The 18,602-nt window shown below is 33.3% G+C and overlaps 1 protein-coding gene across 1 annotated transcript; it reads right to left on the bottom strand.

The window, feature by feature from the left end:
• On the bottom strand, window positions 1-2,610 carry LOC107872105 (UDP-glucosyltransferase 29). Its single transcript, XM_016718905.2, has 2 exons — window positions 1,819-2,610; window positions 1-812 (listed from the first exon to the last, which is right to left on the bottom strand). The coding sequence occupies exons 1-2, from the start codon at window positions 2,511-2,513 to the stop codon at window positions 140-142; spliced, it is 1,368 nt and encodes a 455-aa protein (XP_016574391.1). The 5' UTR covers window positions 2,514-2,610; the 3' UTR covers window positions 1-139.
• Between the last annotated feature and the right edge of the window lie 15,992 nt (window positions 2,611-18,602).

The following is an 18,602-nucleotide window of genomic DNA, read 5'->3' as shown; positions in this document are numbered from 1 at the left end:
TTCGTCTCAATGAAAGAGGTACTTTTATTCGTCTCAATGAAAGAGGAATATATATATAGATACAAGTAATACTTTGTCAACAAGTAAAACAGAGCAAAATGATGGCAAATACCTGACAACTACTTCAAGAAATACTTATTTACACTATAGTTCTAGTGTCAAGACACAGGTTCAACAACTCTTCCACAACTTCATCTATTTCGTTCTCTCCATTATTCGTCAATATGTCACTGAGCTCTCTTGCTTTTTTTCTCAACCTTCTCCCACTTCTCTCTGCCACCACTTTCCTTATAATCTTTGCCACTTCATGTCTGTCAATGTTTCCATCTTTGTCCCTAACAGCCTCTTCTCCTACCCCTGCATCTACTATCAACTTTGCATTTAATGGCTGATCAAGATGCATTGGCATGGCTATAATTGGAACTCCAAGTTTAAGCACTTCCATTACTGAACTCCATCCACAATGACTCACAAATCCTCCTATACTTGAATGTCCTAATATACTTAGTTGTGGTGCCCATCCTAGTACTACTTTTCCTCTGCTCCCAACTCTTTCAAGGAAACCCTTTGGAAGAGCTGCTTCGAGGCTGATTTTTTGTCCAACTGGGAATCTAATCACCCACAAGAAATTCACCTTGCTAAGCTCTAGACCAAAAGACAGTTCTTCCATTTCCTCCTTGGATAGGAAATATTCACTACCAAATGAAGCAAAAACTGTGGAGCATCTTTCTTTGCTGTTTAACCACTCGGTGATCTCTGAATGCTCATTATCTGTGTCTGCTACTCTAACAAGAGGTCCAACTGGAACATACCTGGAAACAGCTGAATTAATCGTAACTCATCCAATACACCAAGTTCTTAAACAGCTTGGACTATCACCCGTTTTGAACGGACTAAATTCAAAATGACCCATCAAATTATTGGCTCAAAATGGTAAACTTGACAGGGGAGTAATTTCTCAAACGTTACTCAACTAATGCTTAATTTTTATTTCAAAAATAATTTAGTTTTGTTCTGTAACTAATAAGTAAGTCAGCTATGATTTTGTTAAGAAGTTATTAACTATTATTAGTGGCTCAAGAAAATCTGTGGCCTAAGGCCAAAATCAAACAGTGACCTATTATTTTTAAGAAAAATTAATTATTTTTATATAGTCTACTCCTAAAATTATATAATCAATTTCTTTTAGTTAATAATATAGTCGAATACATTAATTTCTTCAGACATAGCACTTCAGACTAGCTATATATCACTCTCCTCCTAAATTCTTTTTATATAAAAAAATTATTTTTTCTATAAATAGTAATTAATATTTTAAAAAAAATCCAGAAACCATTATTACTTACCACCGTTATTGCTTACAAAATAAGGCCCTCAAATTTGGGGTAAGCCCTTTTTCTCGAAAGGTAGAGCCGCCCTGATAGAACTATTGGTATTATTCAACTACAATGCCATTCAAACCAATTCAAGCTAGTTGAATAAATTTGGACTATTTTAAGATAAGCAAAAATCATATTTAGATATAAAAAAGCAAATTTTAAAATTAAGTAAATTTGGATGAACTGAAGATAAGCCATTCGCCACTAGTAAAACATACTCCCTCCCTCCAAAATCACCCGTAACAAATTGAGATGACACATTAATTAAGAAAAATAATTAATAACATGCCTAGTTTATCATAGTAAATCTATTAAATGATGTTTACATTTTAATTTGAAGAAAAAATAATTAATGCAAAAGATAAAACATGAAAAAAAAATGAAAAAAAGACAATTAAAATAAAAAATTAAATTAGAAAATTTGGGACGGAGGGAGTACCTCTTATTGTTTAAATTTGAGAGAAAATCAATGTATTTTCCTTCTAGTTCTCTGATTGACTTGATCAAGATGATTTCAGATGATTCATCTGTGCATGCATTGACTTTTCTCTGTGTATCAGTAAATCCATCATCATCATCTTCTGTTGGTTCAAACATTTGTCTATTCCTATTGTACTCATAATCTCTTAGGTAAATGGATGGAAAAGGGTATTCAGAAACAGGTTTCTTTCTACCAATATGAGAATGATAAGAACTAGCTGCTGCACCAGGGGTGAGGAACAATACGGAGGGTATATTCAGTGAAGCAGCCATAGTTGGAACCCATGGCTGAAGAAAATCATACACAACTAAATCTGGTTTCAAAGTACTAAGGATATGGAAAAAGCTAGGTTGGGCCATGTCCATGGCATTTTTTAGAGTGGACATGAGATGGGGTGGGAGGCCATTGGTAGTGTGATAGTGAGGAGGAAGGTCTGGCAAATTTGGAAGGTGAATTTCCACTATCTTTATTAAAATTGAATCTTTTTCAGATATTGTTTGTTTGAATGAATTGATATTGACTAGTGTGGAACATATGTATATGTAGAAATTTCTCTTGGAAAGTGCTTTGGCTAGCTCTATAAAAGGAGCTATGTGACCATGAGCTAGCCATGGTAACATTGCTATTCTAAGACTTCTCTCTCTTGTATCCATGGAACCTTCTCTTTCTTTAATCACCAAAAGAGGAAAACTACACCATGAAAAATAGGAAATATTTGGATAATTTACACCATATATTATTTTATATTTATATAGAGGATGCGCTTTATCTTCTTGTTGCAGCCATGAATGGGAAGAGTAGTAATAAAACAATAACGTGGCAGCAACAGGAAAAGCATGAAACGTGTCAGGAGAGAAAGGTACACAGATGAGAAGCATGACTGCGTGAGATAAGAAATGATACGATTCAATTTGCAAATTGTGGTACGTTCTAAATAAAGGTACCCCTCCGTTTTAAAGCATGACTGCGTGAGATAAGAAATGATACGATTCAATTTGCAAATTGTGGTACGTTCTAAATAAAGGTACCCCTCCGTTTTAATTTATATTTTAATTCGTTTTGACACAAAACACCTTTTTTATTTTTAATACTAAATATCGACGATCAATGCTAGTATGGATTCAATTTATATATATATTTTTTTTAATTTATGTGATATAAATAAAATTTAAATAATCAATCGTTAAAATAATTTTAATTTTTAATTATTATAATTTATAATATATTTTTTTTCTATTTTAATTTAACCGACACAAATATAATTTCAACTGTCAGCCAATTATTTTATATTTTTTAATTTTTTAAGATGTTAATTATATGTGCTTTAAATTTGAGGTGATAAACATGACCACAAGCCTATATGTAATTAACACTTAAAATTTCAACTTCAAAGTGATTCACAAGAGTATGCTTAATCAAATAATTGATAATGTGTTTTGTATACGCTATAATAATAAATTACGTTTATTACATGCAAAAGTAAAATCTTATTAGGTGTTTTTCTTTTGTTCCTTAAAATTTGATATATATTGAATTGACATTTTAAGAAAATATTTATTAAAAGTTTATTTTGCTAAATTAATTTTATTAAATATACTTTAAAGTTTAAATTTTATTTTAGTATTTCATATATTTAATGATAAAAATGATATTAGAAAAAAATAATAAATTTTTCTAAATTAATTAAAATAAAAAAGTTAAAAGAAATATATTTTTAATATAAAATGAATACAGAATAAAATTTATTTACCTTTTTAATTACATTACTTATTACTCCATTATTATCTTAGTAACTTACTTAAATATATTAGATTTAAGGAATTTTATAATCCTAATAAAAATAATGCATCAATCAAATTGGGAAATAAAAATGAGAATACATGGAAGATTAAATAAAAAATACAAATGAGAAATAGATGGAAGGGCCACATGTTGACATTTGTCAAATATGAAAGTTAATGGGTCCATCATGATATGACAAGTTCTGTAATTACACATAAAAATATGAGCTTTTTAAAAAAGTTTTGGTAAGGTCCAACTACCAAAGCACAAAAGACAAAGTAACTTGATATTGTAAAATTCTGAAATAACTTTAATATCCTTACAATTGAATTTAATGCCAACAAACTGACACTCTTCTAATATATATTTTCTCTTTTTTATATTAGTTAACCCACAGACTTGATATACTCATTAAAAGAATATTAATTAGAGAATTTATTTTAATAAATTAGTCATATTAATTATACTTTGAAAATATAAATTTGTATAAATATACTTTGTTTAGTCATTTAATATTAAGAATAGTATTGAAAGAACACAATAAAATTCTCTTGATTTCATCAAAGAACAACTAAATTAAAATAAATATTTTTAGAAAAAGGGATAACTAAGACGAAACGGAGGAAATAGATATTCAGTAATTTCAATTTTCATCTAGAATATTTAACATTATTAGATTAGATGATTTTTTGATACATTTCACATGTTTTTCTAAGCTGACAGGATTTAATTTATTTTTAAAATTTTTTACGTTAAATTTAAATTGAACAAATAAATTTAAATAAAAAAAGAACATTCTACTTCCTCCATCCAATATTAATTAAAAAAATTTCTTTTATTAAGAATTCATAAATAAGAAAAGTAATATTACTAAAATATCTTTTAAAATACTTTATTAGAATTTTACAAATTACTTATTTACACTAGTAAAGAGAATTAAAGTAAAGGTGAAATGAGAAAAAATATAATTAATTTTATTTTAATTTAATAAATCATTAAATAATTTATTATAATTATTTATAGTAAGCTAACTAATATGAGATCGAGAAAGTATTAATTATTGTCGTTATTTATAACTAAGGATCCGTTGGTCAAAAATTTTTTTTTTTTTTTTTTGAAAAATTATTTCACTTATGTGAAACTTGGGATGTTTGGCCATGAGAATTCTAAATTTAATTATAAATTATTTTTGAAAAAGTGAAAACAAGTAAAAACTTGTTTTCACTTTTTTTCCAACTTCAATTTCAACTTTATTTACAGTTACAAATAATTTTATTTTTATTTTTATACAAATATCTTATTAATTTCATCGAACAACCGGAGTTAAATGCTTAATTATCACATTGCCTAATTTTTTTTCATCGATAAAAGACCTTAAAATTGAAGACAACTTCAATTTTTTCTTCTTCCTCAAAATCACCTCATGATCCAACGGAACCTTAACCCGCCCACTTTTACGACTCTTTATGCAGCACCGATAATAAAGATAATATTATTGTCTCCTCTCACATTGGTTGTATCTTATAGGTAAATTAGTAAAGTTGAGTGATTTAATAATTTTTAAAAATTGGGGATATAAAATTATATTTAAAAATATCTTTTCAATAGTTTAAAATAATATTTTTAAAAATACATTGCCGATTCCAAATCCGATTCCAACTTTAACTTCAATTCCAACTTCAACTCCAAAAAAAATTTAATTTTTATGATCAAATGCCTACTAAATAAAATTAAGTTGAAAATTTCACAATCTTTATGCAGGCTTTGTCCAATGGCTTATAAAAGTTGCATGATGGAGGCAATGATTGGAACGGAAAAATCTATGATTTCCATTACTTCGCCGAGAAAATTTCGTCGATAATTATTTAATTTTATGTCTATTACATAAAAATTAATTTTTTTTATTATATAAAAATCACTTTACTTTGTTTCGATCATCACAAATTATTTTAATCGAATTATACAATAATCCCACCAGAAAATGATGTGGCTATCTTAATTTATCCAATGCCTAAAAAAAGTTGCATGATCGAGGCGGTGATTGGAATAAAAAATATATGATTCCTATTATTTTAGTGAGAAAATTTCAATCATAATCACTGTTTTTGGGATGAAATCCATGACTTAGCTTTGTGTCTACAGTACAAAAGTGACATTTCTTTCTTTCACTATATAATGGTCATTCTACTTTGCTTCGATTATCACAATTTATTTTGATCGAATATTATAATAACTCCACCTGAAAAATGATGTAACTACCTTAATTAGTTGTTAACTTTGTTGTAAGAAAATATAATATATTATCATATCTTAACTCATTTTATATGTGTAAAATCCAATTTTTTTCAATGGATATATTAAAGGAGAATACCAAAACTATTTCCTTAATAGATTTGGTCACCTTGTGAAGACTGCTCTCATTAAATTTTTTAATTGATATTCTTATGAAACTAAAATCTATAAAAATAAGGTGAAACTAGAATGAAATAAATAGAATAACTGAAAAAAGTATATTTCATGATATTGCATTCTAATATCTGCCAAAATGCTGGCTATTAACCAACTCCAGCCAAAAAAGAAAATAATGCTTAATAAGTCAACAACTAGAATTTATGTAATACCTGCGTGAAAACTACAAAATGACATCCATGCAATTAAAACGGTATATTCATTTAAAGCCAAACACATTCTCAGCCTCTAAACTTGGCATGAGCTTTAATTTTGACACCTCAACTAGATATTGTTTATTTTAAACCCTCAAATTAACATCCAACTACGTCATTTGGGCTCTTTTGGTGAGTGTAGCATACTTAATAACAGCGTGGAATCAGAGGCGGAGCTAGGATTTCAACAAAGGGTGTTCCATGTAAATTACTTTAACTTCTAGTGTTCTGTGCAACTTCCATTACATTTGGCGAAGCACTGGAACAAGTGGTTTTCATAATCTTGAGTGATTATTTTCCCTCACCACTCTCTCTCTTCCTCTCTAAATTAGTTTTTTCTCTTTTATAAAGGGTTCCCAATTGGGGTGTGCTTGTCCAAATTCAACATGATCTTCTCAAATTTGTGACCAAATTTACATTTTTGATAATGACTATGGGGATGCAAAAGATATTTATGGGAAGCCTATGCGTGGGAGGTTCCTATATGATGAGAGAGGTCAGATAATATTGGAGGTAACATTTACATTCTTATAATTATTCTTTCATATTTTTGTGACTTCTAGTCTATGGTGTTTCTTTTTGCTGATAATTACATACTCTAGGATGACTTGTCTACTAACTTTTACTCAATAATCTGGATTTGTCTGATGATTGTGTTGGCTGACAGAGCTTTACAATATGATCATGATGCTAGAAATCTTGTCTGGCATGCTTGATTCAATTAGCATTTTGTGCTTGATTGTCAGGAGGGATACCTAGTCTACGAAGGCAATCAATGGTGCTCTTGCGGTAAATCTTGTTAGAATACGATTTTACAGAGTGGAGTGCGTATAAAGTTAGAAATATATAAAACTGAGACAAAGGTAATGGTTTGATCTAAAATTATTAAGATGTTAGTTTCTCTTGCGTGGACAGTCAGAGAAAGAGAAGCAATCCTTCGTGATACATTTGTGTGTGAATATGTCGGATAGGTACTTGATGAGCAGAAAGCAAATAAAAGATACAATAGATTATAACACATTCTACTTGGTAGCTAAAGTTTGTTTGTTGTATGTCAATGAACCTTATATATCAGGATCCTACCTATTGAGTAGGATGACACAGAAGGTTGTAGGTACTTTTTGGAGATAGATGCTTACATCGATGATTTGAACAGACTAATTGAAGGGCAATCTCCATATGTAATCGATGCTACTAACTATGGAAACGTTTCCCGTTATATCAACCACAGGTACTTTTACAACTCTCCCAACTTGAATTAATCTCAATGTGGTTATAACTGCCTCAATTTGCATTATATTTGGACTATTAGCTCCAATTTAAGTGTAAAAGCATAGCAATATGGAACACTCATCTCAAAGTTCTTTTATAATGCCTAACAACATTTACAATGGTCAGTTCATTAACTTTAGAATGATAACCAACAAATCTATTATTCCAATTTCGAAACCAATAGTCAATCACAACTCCAAAGATCTATTCTTTGATGTTAAGGCTTACTCTTGTTTTGTGATTGTATCATCTTGGTTGTCAGCAAATTAGCTCCATTGATTTTTTAAATTAAATTCAGCCTACATTGCCAAATTTCTTATGTCCTTCTTGACCTTTGTAGGTGTTCGATAAATGAGTGGTCTTCATCAACTAACAACTAGCCTTGTAATCATGTTCAGTGTAGTAGCATGTACAATGGTTTCGTACTCCCCTTGAAGACCAGTTCTCCTCCATTGGCTTCAGACAAACTGAACCGTGGGTTTCTCAAAATATCAGTTGAACTTGGCACTTTTCAGACAAGGAAATTGTTGGTGTTTGAACTCAAAGAGCCTAGGTAGCTGGATAAAGCAAACAAGAAATCTATATTAATAGTATTAGTTAATAGAGGATGTCAGTTTTCTTTTTTTTTTCCGTGAAGTATTTGTGTAAACAATGACATGACTGATGCATATATGGTGTTTATATGTATATATGAAAGCAGATTATGGTAATTTGATATATATAGATATATACTCATTTGATTAATGCCATTAGAAATTGTATAACTATATATATAGGGACAAAAACTTTGTCCGAATATTCTTTTAGGACCAATAAACTAGTGGTTGAAATACTAGCACCGACTGTACTTTTAGGACCAGATCTTTGTTGGTCACAAAATGTCCTTAATTAGGGACCAGAAACATGGTCCCTAAAAGCATTTTAAGGACTAGTTTTATGCTGGTCACAAAAAACTTTTTAAGGACCAGCTAGTTTAGCCCGTAGTAAATGACCTTTAGCGAAGGAGGCTATAGGGACGGGTGGTGACTAGCTTTTTCCAATCCCTATTGACCTTTAGGGTCGGGAATTACAGTTTTAGGGATCAATTTTCCCTTTGCTATTGAGCATTTTTCTTGTAGTGAAATGCCAAAATATGCCCAATTGTCAAAATATCAAGCCTAACTATCTGGTTAGCTAAAGACTGAACCTCTAAGGCTAAAGGCCTCTCATGGGTCAAAAGATGTGCCATCTACCTATGCTAGTCGACATCTAGCTTAAGACATCCATAAGCATATTAGCCTTGCCCGGATAGTAGAGAATAATCAAGTCATAATCCTTAAGAAACCCAAACTAATGGCGCTGCCTTATATTAAGATGTCGCTGTGTGAAGAAGTACTAAAGGCTACTATGATCCGAGAAAATCTTACAACAGACTCGATACAAGTAATGCTTCCACAACTTCAAGGTAAAAACAACTGCACACAACTCCAAATTATAGGTAGGATAATTCCTCTCACGGGGATTCAACTAATGAGAAGCATACACAATCACCTTGCCCTCCTACATTAACACAACACCAAATACAACACCTGAAGCATCACAAAACATGGCAAAACCTACACCCTCCTTGGGCAAAGTCAATATAGGAGTTGAAGTCAACAAATCCTTGAGCTTTTTAAAGCTCGCCTCACAAGCATCAGACCACTAAAAAGAATTCTTCTTCTGAGGTAACTTAGACAAAGAAGCTGCAATAGATGAGAAACCCTCAACAAAATACTAACAATAACCTACAAGCCAAAAACTTTGAATATCGATAGGTAAAGTAGGTCCTGACCTATCATGAACCACTGCAACCTTGGATGGATTAACCATGATACCTTTCTTAGTCATCACATGACCCAAGAAAGAAACAGATTCCAACCAAAGCTCACACTTAGAGAAATTTGCATACAATTTCTCATTCTTTAATCTCTGAAGCACAATCTGTAAATGCCCCTCATGCTCAGCCTCACTCTTGGAATAAACCAATATATCATCTATAAATACAATAATACAGGAATTGAGATACGATCAAACACCAGGTTCATCAACTCTATAAATGTGGTAGGGGGATTGTCAACCCAAAGGACATGACCAAGAACTCATAATGACAATATCGAGTCTGAAAAGCTATTTTTGAAATATCTGAAGCTCTAATTCTTAATTGGTGATAACTAGACCTCAAATTAATCTTTAAAAATATCATAACACCCTAAAGCTAATTAAATAAATCATCAGTATGAGAAAGAGGATACATATTCTTAATCGTTTCCTTATTCAATTATCGATAATCAATACACATCTGCATACTTCTTCTACATAAACGCGATACACTAGGTCGGATAAATACCTTATCCAACAACTTCTGCATTTGATCCTTTAATTCTTTCAACTTGACTGGGGCCATCCTATAAGGAAGAATAGAGATGGGCTTAGTGTCTAGCTCAACATCAATAACAAAATTAATATCATGATCCAAAGGCATACCAGCAAAATTCGTAGGGAACACATCCATAAACTCACGAACAACATGGACAGAATCCAAGAAAAGAGGTTAAACAACACTAGTATCACGAATATAAGCCAAATAAGCTAAACATCCTCTCTCAACCAATCGACGTGTCTGATCATAAGAGATAACCCTCTTAGGACCTTAATGAAGCGCGCCCTTCCAAGCTATTCCCGACACACCCAGCAAACTTAAAGTCACGGTCTTAGCAAAATAATGTAGGACAATATGATAAGGAGCCAGCCAATCCGTACTCAAAATAACATCAAAATCAACTATATCTAACACAAACAAGTCTACCTAAGTCTTAAGACCAGAGAAAGTCACAATACAAGATTGGTACACCCAATCCACTACTAAAGAATCACTTACTAAAAATTAGACCCAAAGTAAAATACACAGACACATAGGAGAAAGTCAATCCAAAATCAAATAAAATAGATGCAGATTTGAAAAAATAGGGAATATACCAATGATTACAATATCTAAAGCCTCTGCCTCAGGTCTGGTTAGTATAGCATAACACTATCCATGACCACCAACTACTAGAGTGGCCACATGACCACCCCTACGAGCTTCATTATCTCTGCCCCTTGCACCTCTAGTAGCACCCCTACATCTTACGATCATTATAGGAGTGGCTCTAAACATATGACAGGGACGGTCCTTTGCCACAAGGCCAATCTCATTGCAAACATAGCAAACTCTAAACTTTCCTTGACAGGCATCTACACTATTGAGCTAGAAGGTCCACCACCCAAACTCTTCAAATCCTCCTCCACCGATCTTCCCTAATATCTATGAGAACTTCTAAAATCTCTACTATGAGAAACCTGACCTCTAATCTCACTAACACGGTGCACCCTCTTGGCACCTTCCTGAGATACTCGAAAAACACCCTTAGTCATCTTAGCATGATCCATAATAATCCAAAAAGATGCCCCAAATACAACCATCTATGATATAGCTAACTAAAGGGAGACATCCAAAACCTTCACAAACTTTAGAATTTTCTCAGACTCAGTGGAAATACTAGAATAGGAATACCTAGACAAGGCATGAAAATAGGCCGCATACTCTGCTACAATCATGGAGCCGTGCTCCAGGCAGTCAAACTCATCACGCATCTGATCTCTCATACTATAAGGCATAAATCTCTCCAAAATCTATGACAGTACTCGCAGTAAGAGGAGGTATAGTAAATTTAGTAGGCTGAGATCCCATCTAAGAAGGTAACATAGATAAAGGTTGAACTCTCGACCTCAAAACATAATGCTCAGATGCTGATGTCGAAACAAGAATAGGTCTCAAGGTCTAAAGAGCAACCAAAATAGAAGTAGGTGTAATAGAAGGATCTACATTCTGAACTGGAGGAACACCCAACATTACTAAAGGAGAACCCTTTAAATGGGTCAGCAAATGCACCAATAATCCCTTCAACACTGGGCAAACAAACCCTAAAGAACTGATGTAGAACCAATAGCTCCAACCTACTTAACATGAGGCTCATGAGAGAGTACCCTAGCACTTCTCCTAGATGGGGCTGAACCACGAGCCCGTCCCCTCTCTCGAGCCAGTCTATGGATTAGGCTCGCCTTTTTGACTAAACTTTTTCTCTAGAAGTAGGCTCTACATTACTGACCCCGCGAGACCAAGTCAACACCACTGCACAGAAAAAGCAAAACACAACTCAAAACACAAGATATGAAAGAACATCGCATTGTAAGGAATAAAATAAGAGAAGTTTTCTAGACATCCTATAGCCTCTCGAAGATAGATATGGACGTATATATACTAATTTGCGAGACTATATTAGACATCCTATTCTTACACCATTGAGACCAATGAAAACCTAGATGCTCTGATATAATATTTTTACAACCAAAAATCTAAGGGCCATGATGGCAATCGTGGCGAACCTTGACGAGTAAGCTTATCATCTAAACTGATACACAAAGAGGATAAGGTAGAAATACCCCAAGGTAGGTCTTCTAGAACAAAACTGAACCACATAAGTATAAATAATACAGAAAGAAACATAATATAAAACTATAAATTTCCAAAAATAGCTGTCAATAGTGTAAGAACTACTAATACAAACCATGAGTAAAATACATCAGAAATATCCACACAAAGTCAACATCTATCTCCAAATATAAATAAATACATAACTACTATAGAAAAAATAGAAGTGAAATCTAGATGCATGAATGTCCAACCACTACTTTGACTAATCTGAAGAAGTGCAAAATCAACCAATCAGAGACACACTCGAGATAGGACCTACACCAAAAAGGCATAGTAGGTATGAATACGATCAACTTGTAGTCAGTAGGTATCATAGGCTGACCATGCAAGGCAGTAATAAAACATACAAAATACACACAAGGGCACGTCACCTGCAATCAGAAAATGTCCCACAACAGTATCCCACACCTCTTACACTAATAGTTCTATAATATCTACACATAATGCCAAAACACATAATATAGGGATACAAATATACACAATATCACATACAGGTAGAACAAATGAGAAACATATATAACCAAGATCATTAAGTAAAAATAAGGGAAGATAGAATAATTAGACATTATTAATTCAAGATATAGCTTAAACAGATAGATGACAAGTCAATATGGCCATACAAGAATAAAATAAACACATTAAAGAAAGCACAATGTATATGATGATGATGATAATGATGCACGAGACCATCACACAGTCTCCGTATACACCTATAGAGCTTATGCTTCCCGATGTAGACCCATAAAGGGTTTATAAACCCCTATACTACCCTGTATACACCTACAGAGCTAAAGTTTCCCAATATAGGCCCCATGGGGTGTTCGTCAACCCGTATACAACCAATATCAAAGAAACTTCTCCATATATCTTTTATAGATTTCTATAAAATTCGATGTTTCCAATATTTCTAGAATTTCCAATATTTCGAAAGCACATACATAACATGAGACACAACTCAAGTGAGACCAATAACAACAACATGTATATATGAAACATACAACAAACAAGTGAAATTATTTGTATGATGCCATAAGGATGTAAAGTTCACAATCACTCTCAATGAGTATTTCCACAATCAACAACATGATGTATTTCCACAACCAATCACAACGATACATTTCCACAATCACGTAGGCTAATATCTGCTTATTATTTCCAACCATTTATAAAATTCCACATGTTTCATATGCCAACAAGTATGAATATATCACAATACACCAATTGTACCACAATAGGTGTTTTCAATAACATAATACTACAATAATATACCCAATGTATTCCCACATAGTGGAGTCTAGAATAACATAATACAATTATTCATATTTATTCAAGTATATCAACATCATATAGTACCCCACACAGTCACACATATAACATAATATCTCAATTTCAGCAATTACATCACATATAGGCCCCCACGCAAGCACAAAACATAGTTAGACATTTTTCATGATTAGTTTTCACCCTTAACATGGATTTTGTATCATCATTTACTACCCGGCCTAGTCTGAAAGAGTTAAGCTATAACCTACCTCAAATGCTAGCACCGACCTACAACACTTCAACCACAAAACCCTACTTCACATGAACGGTCTTGAAATTAACTAAAATTAAGAAACATTGAATCTATGTGTCAAAACAAAGCTAATGATAATCATATTGCCTATTTTTGGTTTGGGGTTAAAACAGACCCTTGAGATGAGTTTTTAAAAAAGAAGGGCAAAATCATAATTTTTTTTAAAAATGTGCTCTCTATATTTTTAGGAATCTACAGTTGAAAACCCAAGTCAAATCGAGTAAAAAATGAGGTTCAAATTGAAGAAAAAGCTTTTTTTGAGCTTTATCAGATAAAATCTTTTAATTCCATGTTAAAATCAAGAATTAAAGTTGTTTTAAAGGTTAAATTGATGAAAAAGTCAGAACTATAAGATTAAAACATTATTCAAGTGAAAAGGAGTGAAATTTGGGTTTAAAATCAAGTCCTATAATTTTTGGGATTTTAAGAAATTAATAAAGAATTAGAGTAGAAAGGATGAAATCTCACCTTAAATCTATAATAGAATTAAGAAATAGGTGTTACTTTAGCTTCTCGAGCTCTCACACTATTTTATGATTTAACTCTCAAGAGGCAAGGTGAAAGAATGGACAAAATAGGCAAAAAAAGGGTAAAAGTTATTTTTTTAATGCAGATTTTTTACACCAGATTTTTAAGTCCAAAAACGGACTTGATGGGATGCATCATTCGGAGTCTGATATATGCAAAAAAACTATGCAAAAATATTAAATTTGATGCTCCGAACTCAATGGAGATATCAAAATTTGAAAAAAATGTTGTTTTCTCAAAGTTGACCCACAAAAACTAAAATCACAAATTTCCAAAACGATGGTCAAAATAAGATTTAAAAATCATAAAATTACATCAAGTTATAACCACCCTAAAATCGACGTTCTGGATCAGCAGGCACGGTCTATTCAACCATCCGTTTAGTAGTTTGTTCTAGATCTTCTGGAGAGTTTTTCTTTAATTGTTGCTCCATTGACGAAGCAAACTCACAAAATGGTGAAGTTTATGTGGTCAGATACTTGTGAGGGAAGTTTTGAGAAGTTTAAGGGTAAGTTGACTTTTGCTTTGATCTTGACCCTGCCTGAGGGTACTGATGGATTTTCTATTTTACTGTGATGTATCCCATATAGGACTGGGTTGTGTGTTGATGCAGCATGTCAAGTTTATGGCCTATGATTATAGGCAACTAAAAGTTCATAAGAAGTATTAGCCAACACGTGATTTAGAGTTGTTGGTTGTGGTGTTTGCTTTGAAGATCTGGCATCACTATTTGTACGGGTTTCATGTTGACATCTTCTCTGATCATAAGAGCCTGCAGTGTATGTTCACCCAAAAGGAGCTAATCTCAGGCAAAGAATATGGCTTGAGTTGCTCAAGGACTATGACATGGATCTCTATTTCCATCCAGGTAAAGCTAATGTAGTTGCTGATGGTCTTAGCCGGTTATCTATGAGGAGTCTATCTCATATGGATAAAAAGAAATGTGGATTAGTGAAGGATATTCACCATTTATCTAACCTTTGGGTTTATCTTTTAGAATCTAAAGATGGAGGTGTGTTTGTTCAAGAGATGGTGAAGTCATCTACTGGTGTTGAGGTAAAAGAGAAGAAGGTTTTGGATCCTAACTTGATGAAGATCAATGATGATATGGGCCAACAAAAAGTTATAGCTTTTGACATTGGCGATGATGCTATCTTGAGGTACCAAGAGATGTTGTGTGTTCCCGATGTGGATTGGTTACGAGGATGAATTCTAGTTGAGGCTCATGAGTCATGGTATACAATTCATCTTAGTTCGACGAAGATGTATCATGACTTCAAGGAGATTTATTGATGGGGTAATATGAAGCGAGATATGGCCAATATTGTGGCTAAGTGCATGGTCTGTCAACAAGGGAAGGTGAAGAACTTGAGGCCCGATGAGCTGTCCAAAGACATTGAGTTGCCCATGTGGAAATGGGAAGTAATTATGCTAAGATTTTCAATTAGGAGATAGTGAAGCTGGATGGTGCTCTAGTTTCTACCATTTCTGATCATGGTACTGAGTTCTCATTGTATTTTTGGCATTCATTTCGGAGAGATTTAGGCACTAAGGTAAACCTTAGTACTGCTTTCCACCTGCAGATGAATGGACAAATGGAAAAAATATTCAGACATTGGAAGATATGCTTCAGGATTATGCGATTGGCATTTGTAACGCCCCGAAATCTCATCCCGAAGCATCACACGGTGCTTAAGGCTACAAGTAGCCCCAAGTTAACCCTTTGAGCCTATTACTACATATAATAACTTATTTCGAGATGAAATAAACAAAACACTGGTACTGTCATATCAAATGATTGGAAATACAAAGAAAATACTCGGTCTAATGACCACAATACTGGAAATCTCAACTTACTAACAATCTTATAACTAGTCTGACAAAGCCTCTACCACTCCATGACTAGAGAGACATTGGGACAGGTCCCCAAGTGACTCAAACTGAATTTGAAGCAATAATATATCTACTAAAATACTGAAATATTTGAATATAGGTCCTCAAACCACGAGGACTTACCACTACGGAGATGTAGACAAAGGTACTCAAAAATTACTAACGAGGGTGGGACTGAGTACCTGAACCTACATTATAAGACAATGTAGCACATAGACGTATATGTGGATCAACACTTGAGAATGTACTGAGTATATGGGGGTGTATGCATTTATAAAATAATATCAATATTCTTTAATCAAATCAAGCATACAATTAGGAATGACTCACATAGCTTGAATAGGTTTAAAATATAAGGCTCATAAATCATGTATAATGAAGCATGTAACACAAATCTCGTGAGTAATTATACTTAACTTTAAAATCTCTACTCTCATCTTATTCTCAATACTTGAAGGCTAAAGGAACTTTAAACAATGATTTCAAACTCATACTTGTATCTGAGAGTAAGACTTCTTTGAAACTCAAGGACTCAGGACTCTTTGAAACTTTAAGACTTTGTAACTCTGTGACTCTTGGAATTACATTACTCCGGATACTCGGGAGATTCTTCTAACCGACATAAACTATGTAAGCTACATGGAATCCAACATATTGTCCTCCTAAGGAAGAAACCTTATATTGGGGAGAGGCATCATACTCTTGCCAGGGAGTACAACCTCAAATCAGTGATCACTATCTTGGCCTCGGGCCCATAAATCGCAATCCTATGGTGGCACATAGTTCTGGGGTATGAGACTTCGGAGTCATACCCAACTTGGTGCTAAATACTACCCCCATACTCAGCTCAGGACTCTTAGGAAATCCACCTCTAAACAACTCAAGGGTCTATAGTGAAGACCAAATTATAATTCTCTTAGCTTTAATTCATAAAGACTGAATAATGTGGATTCCTGTCTTAACTCAGGCTCAGAAGTAATCTTTCTTTAAAATTAAAGTACTTGTTGATTGAATCATACTAAACAACATGCTTTTCAAGAAACATCAAAAATCATGCTTGATTTAAAACTTATACTCATGCTCAAATAATTTCCATTTCATAATAAAGCTTAAATCCTGACATCAATCTTGGAAACATCAAATTGATACAAGGATGTGCAACTCATAGTATAATTTCTCAACTCATGTCATCAAATAGTGAAATAATCATGCAAATTAAGACTTGAACAACTCGTAATCTCATAATCTCAAAATAAAGTAATTTGGGTATAAACTCACTTGCAAAATATGAAATTTTTTAGTAAAAATCAACAATTTAGGCATAAGAATGAAAAGAGTGTTCTTGTTCAAACCCCATATACCTTGAATTAGAAACTTGGATGAACTCTCACTTTTGGGACTCAATTCGTACTCTTGAATGAGGGTTCTTGAAGCCCTTGACTTGGGAACCTTAAATCTTGACTCAATTTAGAAAATCTATGGTGGATTCTTGAGATTCTTGGAAGAGGTTTTGGATACCTAGGGTTTTTGTTGAGAGAAAACTTGAGAAAAACTTCATATAATGCTTGTGAATAACTTCAATTTGGTGTTTCTACGGTTTAAGAGGCTTAGAAAAAGTCCAAAGTGCCCTTTTTAACTTCTGTACGAAGCTGGAAAAATTGAACTAGAAAACCTAATTTTATGGGCCACTGCGCTGCGCCACAATCATGGTGGCTCACTGAAATTTGGCAAACGGAATTCTGGGGTTCACCGCAATATGGTGATATCACGTTGTCCCACTGGTTGGGACCTAGAACTTCAACGTGACGCATCATAATCGTGCTAGGCCACTGGAAATTGACTATTGGGAAATTGGAGTCCTCCTTGATGCGCCACTATCGCGGAGTTCCACTGGAAACTGACAATTGTCAAATAGACCCTCTCTGTGACGCGCCAAGCACTAAAATGATGCTGTTTACGAGTATGACTTAAATTAGCCATAACTTCTTGCCCGGGTATCTAATTTGGGTGAATCCTATATCGACGGAAAGCTTATTAAATTTACCATGTGATAAAAAGGCAAAATTAGGAAAATTCTATATGGTTTAAACGATACTCACTTAGGAGGTCATTCCTTAACCTTCTCGAGGTGAAATTAAGCTTAAGAAAAGTTTGGGGTATTACAATATCTCCCCCTTGGGAACATTCATCCTCGAATGTCGCTAGTTAAGCTAAGAATATAGAGAAAACTAAGGATACACAGCTGAAACAAATGACTAAACTGAATCTATATCTTTCTAAACTCTTGAATACTTCGGAGAATGCATGAACTCATATTAAGAATAGCTATATAACTGAATCTTTGATTAGACAAAGACTGAATTAAGAAGGAAATTTACCTTCAGCTTGATCTGAACTTGCGGAGAATAGGTGCAGATACTTGGATCTCATATCTGACTCAGCTTCCTAAGTAGCGCCCTCAACTAAATGGTTC

The sequence above is a fragment of the Capsicum annuum genome, chromosome 1, assembly GCF_002878395.1.
Source record: "Capsicum annuum cultivar UCD-10X-F1 chromosome 1, UCD10Xv1.1, whole genome shotgun sequence".
Lineage (NCBI taxonomy): Eukaryota > Viridiplantae > Streptophyta > Magnoliopsida > Solanales > Solanaceae > Capsicum > Capsicum annuum.
The sequence above is the reverse complement of the archived record's forward strand: the minus strand, read 5'-3'. Positions and strand labels throughout refer to the sequence as shown.